This window comes from Acanthamoeba castellanii (assembly GCF_000313135.1).
Source record: "Acanthamoeba castellanii str. Neff unplaced genomic scaffold scf7180000084773, whole genome shotgun sequence".
NCBI lineage: Eukaryota > Discosea > Longamoebia > Acanthamoebidae > Acanthamoeba > Acanthamoeba castellanii.
The window spans coordinates 9,457-17,812 of NW_004457270.1; the positions used below are offsets into that span (position 1 = coordinate 9,457).

An 8,356-nucleotide genomic window follows, 5' to 3' on the forward strand; every position below is an offset into this window, starting at 1 on the left:
CCTTGTCCTTACCATCCATAATGCTGCGCCTCACGCGACCGAAGTGTCCGCCCTCCTGCACGCACAGGTTTGAGTTAGCGTCATGTACATGTGAGGTGGTGGGTGCGCATGGGCGTGTGCGGCGGTGCGTGTTCGTGTGCGTGCCTGAGCGTCGGCCCACTTGGAGCGGAGCGATAGAAGCGCGGCGGTTTCGACAAGGTCCTGCAGGCGCTGGATGGTGCTGCACAGTGTGACCACCGTCGCCGGCAAGTAAAGAACCGTGGCTGGACGCGACAGAAAGAGTGAGCAATAAGCGCAAACGTTGCGTTGCGTTGCATTGCGATATGTTGAGTGGCGAACGCACCTTGTTCTGGGGTTGATGCCACCTTGATCACCTTGAGCGCCGACAGCATCTGCAAGATGATGGTTGACGTCTTACTCGACTCGTCCGCAATCTGCTCCCAGAGCAGCTCTTCGACCTGAAGGGCTTGAGTGCCGCCCGCCTCGCGAGCCGCTGTGATGGCACTCTCGTTCACCTGGCCTCTCGTACTGTTGCGAAGGTGAATGAGAATCGTGTGCGTGCGTGTCGTGCGTGTGTCGTGTTGTGTGCGTGTGCGTGTCGTGTCGTGTGCGGTGTGTGTGGTATCGCATACTTGGAATACTTGTCGAGAGCAGCGATGGCCGTGCCCAGAATCTTGCCCATGGCGTCGGGCGTGAGCGTGGTGCCCGGAAAGTCGAGGTCCTCCGCACGAATCAGAGTCTGAGAGCCCAGCCGCGCAATGAGTTGAGGTAATCAGTGAGCCGTGGTTCGTGCGAAGAATGTGAACGTACGCCAATCGTCATCACGGTGGCCGACTTGACCCATGAAAACAGGTCGGTCTTGGACTGCGCAAACAGTGCTGCCTTATCTGCCGACGCACTGAGCGCGTAGTTCTGCGCAGCCGGAATGAACGCGAGGACCGCGCGCTACAGTTCAAAGTGAAGAATGGCGCGTGAGTCGAAACAAGAAGCGCAGCAAACTCAACGCCAGTGTCGACGCTGTATGAGGGCTATACCTGAAGCTCCATGATTACGTGTTCCATTCTATCACTGAATCGCGCGACGGGCTGGCTCCGGGCGCGAGGCACCGCATCTGGTTGAGTGGCAATTACGACGTATATGTATTAGTAAAGCAGGCGCCGTGTTAGTTTATGCGGCGCGTACCCTCTTCGACGTCGTCGCGCGCCACGTTCAGGTCAGCCGTGCTGCCCTCAACCGAGTAATCAAGAACCTGTTGTTACCGAATGGAAGAACCATCAGGCAAAGCGCGTACTTGTGTGAGGCACACGAACATCGCCATACCTCCTCGCTCTTGAGCTTTTGGTAGATGGCATCGACCGAGTGCTTCGCGGCCTCGTTCAGCTTCTTGCGGGCCGTCTTCCAGCGCGACACCTTGGCCTGGCGCATCGTCGACGGCTCCGTGCTCACGTTGTCCTTGCTGCCGCGCAGCGTGAAGAATGACTTGGTCTTGTGCTTGTCTTGCGAGTCCTGTATCATTGCATGCCTTCAGCTGTGACCCCACCCGCGGATTGCAGCAAGACAGGAGCGTACCTTGAGCTCGTCGTCGGTGCGCTTGGCCGCGTCGAGGTTGAGGTCGGCGTAGAAATCTTGGCCGGGCGGGGGCGGCGGAGCGGGCGGGCTGAAATCGAGCTCCTTGCCCTTCTGCACGAAGTCGAGCAGAAGCTCCTGCAGCGACAGCTGATGCTCCAGCAGCTGCAGCCTGCGCTCGCGTTTCGGAGTTAAAATTTGCCGCAGAGAACGATCCAAGTCTAGTTACAGAGTTGAGGTTACGTACTTGCCGGCCTCGACGGACAGATGCGTCGCCGATGCGACGCACTCCTTGGTGGCTTCGTCGAAGACGAACTTGTCGCCCATGTCGACGGCCACCTCGACAGTGTCCAACGAAGACGCCAGGGTGCTCACACTCATCGTGACCTTGGCCTGCGATCACATGCGACGTGTCAGAACATCATTCGACCTTTTTGTGTCGTGTGTCGTGTGTCGTGTGCTAGTACCTCGGTCTCTTTTCTCTTCTCCTCGGCGATTCGGATGGCCTTGTACAATTGCACCGCCAGCGAGACGAGCCCGGTCATGCTCTTCTGCATCATCTCGGCCACCTCCTTGGCGGTCTCCCGGTACTCGCTTTCGGTGATCTCGTGCGCAAGCAGAGCCTTGGTGTTCCGTACTACCACCAGGATGGCTTTCTGAGTCTGTGTAACACCCCACACGACACATTGCGAGCTCTTATGTAAGCACCCTATCGCAATGACGGTGGCGAGGGTCTGTACCTCTTGCGTCCTCTCCTCGAGGTTGCTCAAACGCTGTGCCAGGCCCTTCCGCCACATGTTGGCATCCACGAAAGGCTTCACCACGACCACGACCAACTTGTAGGTCTCCATAGCTCCGCCTCGCATCTCCTGACGCACTCGCTCCTCTGCACATGTCACACGGGGCAAAGCTTTAGGTATCCAACCGCTGCTCGGAGTTAAAATCATGAAACTCGTACCGTCTTGCGGTTTGCCGATGGCATCGAGCGCTCGCAGAGCCAAGCCAGAGAGCATGTTTTTGAGGTTCGTCAACGTCTACAGCCGAAAGCCAAGTGCAAGTGCGAGAGCACGGTCAGTCACTGAGAGCAACAGGGCAATTGCAACACAGGGAACCGACACGGTACCTCATTGAGTGATTTCACAAAGACGTCCAGCGAATTGAGTTCCTTGAGGTGGAGCGGTTTTCGCGGGCGCACGGGTGGCCACGACTCGAACTCGTCGACGTAGCCCGCAGGGAAGTCGATGCGGATGGCAGCTGTGGTGCGCCCCGCCAACCGCAGAGTGAGCATGAAAAATTGACCGCAAACAATCGCCGAGCGAGGGATAGTGAGGGGGCGCGCCCCGTACCTTGGTCGTCGTTCCGGGAGATGGCGGTGAGCTCCATGCGGACGCCGTCGGTGGGCTTCACGAGGCAGGCCTCGAGCAGCCGCTTGAGCATGACCTCGTTGATGGGCTTGTCGCTCATGAACGCGATCAGCTGCTGCCGATCGCCCACCTCGCTGCTCCACGACTCTAACGTTTCGTGTGGCAACGAATTGTGAGCCCTTCAAGCAAATGCAACTGTGGTGGCGGGAAGATGTGTTGCCGCACCGACTGCCTGCTTCTCCTGGTCGGTCCATTGGCTGGGCGCGACATCGGCGATCCAATTCGTGCCGGCTGTAGTGCAGAGATTAGTTATTGGAATTGGAATTGAATTGTGAGAGTGTCATCATACAACAGAGAAAGCGTACCAGCAACGGGCGTGCCGCTATCCACAGGCGTGTGAGACCACAGGCCAAATCGGTTGTATTTTCCGGGCGCCGCAATCCACAGCAGTCCCTGCATAGTGGTGACGCGGCGTTTGTCAACGTTTATGGACGATCCGCGCAACATGCGACACGCGCGCATTTGGCAGAAACGGGATGCTGGACAGATGTGGTGCGTACCTTGATGCGAGTGTTGGATACCAACTCCCCGGCTCTACTGTACAAAATCTTTCGGAGTCGAGTAGCGTGGAACGGGGTTTGAGTGAAGAAACTCCACATGTGCGTGCACACTATAATGATAAAAGGCGACAAGGCAAGGCAGGCCAGATCAGCGCTCTCAGTGGTAATAGTATCATAGCCTGTGTGGCGGTCCTAATGTGCATGTACCTGGCTGAAGCGGGCTACGCTGTGTCTCCCACGCGTCGTGCTTAGCCGCCTTCTTCACCGAGTAGAGGCCCGTGAATAGTATGTTATGTTCCTCGCCAAGGCTGCCGTGCTTTGCCACAATGACCCGCGCGCTCTTATTCGCCTTCTCCTTGATCTCCTTTTCGATTTCTGATCAGAGAGAGAGAGAGAGTCGATCAGTTGGTCAGTTCAAGCTTGGGAAATCTGGCTCTGGGGTCCAACTCACCACTGATGGTATTCTGGTTCAGGCCGAGACCGTCGGGTTTGCTGAGGACGATCAGGTCCGCGAAGGAGAGCTGCTGACGATGCAGCTCCCTATCACATACAAGCAATAAAAGTTAAATAAATTAATAATAAATAATATAATGAAGCCGCGTCCCAAGCGCAGAGCGAGGAGGCGAGATGATCACCTCAATGCGGGGTCCGAGGCTTCGTAGGCGTCAAAGAACCCTGTGCAGGACACGACCGTGACCAACGCGTCTAGCTGTGTAGCCCAATTACCACCCAATTAATTGCTCGATGTCAGTGCGAAGCCGTATGTGCCAGTGAAGAGAGCAGTAATGAAAGAGAAACAACGCACTCGTGCGAGGTCAGACAGCTTTTGGCTGTTGGCGGCCGCCTGGGGAGCCTCAAACGCCTGCGCCAGGGCAATGGGATCCGTTTCGCCTGCGGTCTCGACGATCAGGTAATCGTACAGGGCACTGGCGGCCAGCTCGCTCACCTCCTGTGCTCAGGGAAGAAACACGAAAACGAACACGACAAACAACGCAAATGTGTGAGTAACGACCAACCTTGCGTCGTCCAACAGTTTCATTGTTTCTCGCAAGCAGGCGAGACGAGAGAAGAAAGGGTGCCTTGGCCAGGAGGGGGAATCCACGAGGGTCCGATAATGGAACTGGAGTGATGAAAGACCTCACCTGGTAGTGATGTGGTATTACATTACGTGTGTGAGACCGAGTGTTATCAACTAGTGCGCTTTGAGAATCGTGACGTACAGTGACGTTGGCCAGCCCCCTCGCTGCACACTCGCTCTGCAGCACATAAACGTCTATGTCCGCGCTCTCTGTGCGTGCCGCCACATGTACCGTCGCGTTAGTGCTCCCTTACGAGAAACACACAAAACTAAACCTCATTATCATTCTTTTACTTTTGCTCAGAGATTAACAAATCAAATGCAAATATTAAATAATATTGGTAATCATTATGGTAATAATTATCAGAGAATAACAAAAAAGAACGAAGCCGAAGCCACAAAGCGAAAGCGAAATAAAAGGAGACAACAATGGCTAACTCAAGTGAAGGGGGGAGGGGTACGTTGGTGGGAGGAGTTGACGAGGACCAGGGTGCGCACGCTCTGGTTGCGCACATCACCGAGGGCTTGTTTGATAACGGCGGTCTTGCCCGCCCCGTAGAAGCCGCTGACGAAGACCAGCGACAGGCTCTTGCCCTCCAACATCTTTCGCCGGTGGACCTCCGACTTCATTTCCGTCTTCAGCTCCCGTGCCAGCACGGGCCTCATCCTTTCCATCTGTTGTTCAGTTCTTTCTTCCTTTCCGTTGGTTCAGTCCAAATCAAATCTTCTTCTCTTCGTCTCCGGGGTGTGCAACCAGCGGCAAAGTACAACCCACTCGAGTTGTCGACTTTCTGTTGGCCACCCCTGTCGACGGTCGGCAATATATTAAAACAGATCGACACTTCACAGCCCCGGCTCTTCCCTGTTCTTCAGGGCTCGATGTCGTACATGAGACAGAAGAGCAGGTTGACAAACTCCTCGAAGGAGAGCTTGCCCGAGCCGTCGTTGTCCAATGCCTTCATCATGCGCCTCACCTGCATCGCCAACAGAAACGTTTGTGCACACGCGCGCGCGTGAGGCAATCGGGAGGCGCCACCAACTCGAGCGCTCGAGAGGGGAACCGCACCTCGGAGTCATTCTTGGCTTCGACGTCCACGACGGGCAGGAGTTCCTTGAGTTCGGAAAACGAGAGCTCGCCAGATCCGTCTTTGGGTGGGCGTGGTGGGCGCGGTCGATCAGTTCGTTAGGCACACGTTGGACCCTTGGGTTTAGGGAGGAAGCCGAGATGCGCGCCATACCATCGTCGGCGGCCTCAAAGATGGTCTCGGCCCGCTTGAGGAAGAACTCCAGCTGAAAGAATTCCTCGTACCTGAAGTGGACAGAGAGCAAGATGAGAGAAAGCGGCAGCGCGCATCAAATTAAGCAACAACGCCAGCTCGACGCAAACGCACCCAATCGATCCAGAGTCGTCCTCGTCAACCTGGCAAACGAAAGTGGGGAGCCGGCTTGAGTTACGATTGACCACGCGCACGAACAAGGATGGAACAGGACGGACCATGTGGAGGAACAGCTTGATCTGATCACGGCTGAACTTGTGGCCAACCGCACTGAGAGCTTCCTCCAGCTCCTGTTATCCAGAGCTTAGATGAACGAAGCAAAGGCGCGAGACAACAACATAGTTTGATGGGCAAAGAACCGCGTGGTCAATGTGTCCGCTATCGTCAGAGTCAAACTTGCTGAGATACGCTTGACCTGCACCAGTGGTGACCAAGCTGCAGTGGCTGTTGGTCATGCAAGAATCAAGTGCCTACCTTGTGCGTGTAGGCAATAAGCTCCAGGAACTCGTCGAACTTGAGCTTCTTGTACTTGCCTGTGCTGCTCACAGACTGGACCAAGACTGGCAAAACCAGAAAATAAGTTCCACCAAAGCGCGTAGGCGACAAAGAGCGAAGGCGTTTGCCCCCCCGACGTATAGGGGGGGTTACTTACCGCGCATCTGAGTGTCAGAGAAGTTGTGGCCGCTCTGCTCGTTCAGGATCACCTTCAGCTCTTCTGCCTGAACGCCACTGGTCAACACCCAGTCGCCAAGGGCAAGAGTGAAGTGGGCAGCCAGTAAGACGAACATCAAGTTTGCCATTTTCGTCGTCGTCCAGGATGGCAAAGAGCTTGCGTAGTCGCCGAGTTGTGACTGCGTAGGACTCACTCTCCGCCATTGTGCACACAAGAATGAAGAAGGAAAAATGAAATTAGTTTTCTTTCTTTTGTATAACCGAGGGAGTGGTACCAAACGCCACACAACCCACGAACAATGAAGAGCACACATAAGAGGCCTCGTCTGGCGAGACCCCAACCGGTGCCCTCCGGAAGGCTCCAGTTCAAGACGCCCATTTGGCTGGTGATGCAGTCTGCGCTGGGCAAGGACTCCCGCATCTCCAACAAGGCCATTACGGTACTGGACACCTTCGCCCTGGAGATCTGCACTCGCCTCGTACAGGTACCCGGCTTCGCCCCCCCCCCTTTCTCTTGCCTGCTGCCCTGGCCTGCGTTTAATGCCATTTTAAACTGTTTTCGAGCAACCAACCAACAGAAAGCAAGAGAGGCGGCTTTCCCCAGCAAGGTGCTGGCTCGGTCACAGCTCCAGGAGGCGGTGAGCACTTGTTTGACCGGTTCTCTGGCCACCGTACGTGTTGTCCGTCCGCATAGACGCAAGGCAACTCAAAACTCTCTTGCGTGTAACCATCGCTCCGTGCACAGCGCGCCGTCGACCAAGCGAACAGGCGGTCGTCAAGCTGTACGCGCATCGAACGCAGATGGCGGCGTTGTGCCGCCGCCGGTGGAGGTGTCTGTCGACTCTCCGCCGGCGAGAGACGAGCCACTTCACTTCTCCCCGAGGCAGCTGGAACGGTACATCCGCGCCCAAGGGATGACCACCCACACCGGTACACACAATCCCCATCTCCCCACTCACCTCAACGCGACGCAACGCACTGATCTACGTTGACTGTCCAGGCGCTGCAGTCTTCCTCGCCGCGGTGTTGCGTACGCAGTTCTCTCTCCTGCTGGCCATCGAGTGAGTGGCGCACTCACCACCCTGCACACAACGCACCCCGCACGCGCGCGAGCAGAGTTTCTGGTGCGGGAACTGCTGGTGCTGGCGGACAAGGTGATGCGCGAGAATGGCGGAACACGCATCACCCCGGGCTATCTGCACCGCGCCGTCCACAACGAGGAAAGCATCAATGCCCTCTTCCTCTTCCTGATCACCTCCACGCCCTCAACGTCTTCGTCTTTGCCGTCATCATCTTCAACGTCGTCAACTCCTCCACCTTCTTCTTCATAGGCCAGAGTATTTGTGAAAATGACTGTGGCCAACCCAAACCCTGGGGTTTGTTATTTTTATGTTGTACTCAGTTCACACATGTACAGTAGGAAAGCCTGGGTGACATTGAGGAGGTTGACACAGTTGCACTGAGCCAGAGTCTCTTCCAGACTTGTAGTGGCTTCAATGGCACCCTGCAGCACGTAACCTGTGTTGTTGACCAGTATGTCCACTCAGTCATATATCAACACAGTGTGCTTGAGCTTGGGAAGCAGTTGAGTAACATTCAATTCAAGTGCATCAGTGCCAAATTGCACCCTTAGCCTGTGTAGTAGCAGAGCAGGCCATGGCAAAGACCTTGTGGTCACACTTGAGACTGGCAACCACTAGTTCCTTGCCCAAGCAGTGGAACAGCCAGTGATAAACCACACATTGTTGAATTGATTTCCTGGCTGCTCATCCACTACACTAAGGAATCTCATTACTTGCCAACACACCCAAGAACAGCCATATGTCACATTTTTGCTGC

General features: G+C 55.6%; 4 protein-coding genes across 4 annotated transcripts; 1 reads left to right on the plus strand and 3 right to left on the minus strand.

Moving 5' to 3' along the window:
* Positions 1–30: 30 nt before the first annotated feature.
* On the minus strand, positions 31–2,579 carry ACA1_273080 (uncharacterized protein; the record flags this gene model as incomplete). The annotated part of the gene is made up of 12 exons (XM_004333812.1): positions 31–263; positions 344–528; positions 633–739; positions 811–912; positions 1,035–1,111; positions 1,183–1,249; positions 1,321–1,506; positions 1,570–1,738; positions 1,814–1,959; positions 2,034–2,228; positions 2,307–2,452; positions 2,525–2,579. The coding sequence occupies 12 exons, from the start codon at positions 2,577–2,579 to the stop codon at positions 31–33; spliced, it is 1,668 nt and encodes a 555-aa protein (XP_004333860.1).
* A 62-nt stretch (positions 2,580–2,641) lies between these two features.
* Positions 2,642–5,234, minus strand: ACA1_273090 (CobW/P47K family domain containing protein; the record flags this gene model as incomplete). Its single annotated transcript, XM_004333813.1, has 11 exons — positions 2,642–2,820; positions 2,913–3,077; positions 3,156–3,221; positions 3,296–3,383; positions 3,491–3,600; positions 3,698–3,865; positions 3,942–4,030; positions 4,126–4,199; positions 4,296–4,439; positions 4,711–4,778; positions 5,030–5,234. The coding sequence occupies 11 exons, from the start codon at positions 5,232–5,234 to the stop codon at positions 2,642–2,644; spliced, it is 1,356 nt and encodes a 451-aa protein (XP_004333861.1).
* Positions 5,235–5,437: 203 nt separating this feature from the next.
* ACA1_273100 (EF hand domain containing protein) lies at positions 5,438–6,645 on the minus strand (the record flags this gene model as incomplete). The annotated part of the gene is made up of 8 exons (XM_004333814.1): positions 5,438–5,537; positions 5,635–5,714; positions 5,807–5,877; positions 5,960–5,988; positions 6,064–6,135; positions 6,205–6,260; positions 6,320–6,378; positions 6,498–6,645. 8 exons carry the CDS (start codon positions 6,643–6,645, stop codon positions 5,438–5,440), a joined length of 615 nt encoding a protein of 204 aa, XP_004333862.1.
* Positions 6,646–6,816: 171 nt separating this feature from the next.
* On the plus strand, positions 6,817–7,848 carry ACA1_273110 (uncharacterized protein; the record flags this gene model as incomplete). The annotated part of the gene is given in 5 exon segments (XM_004333815.1): positions 6,817–7,002; positions 7,096–7,188; positions 7,263–7,299; positions 7,319–7,447; positions 7,634–7,848. 5 exon segments carry the CDS (start codon positions 6,817–6,819, stop codon positions 7,846–7,848), a joined length of 660 nt encoding a protein of 219 aa, XP_004333863.1.
* Positions 7,849–8,356: the final 508 nt, after the last annotated feature.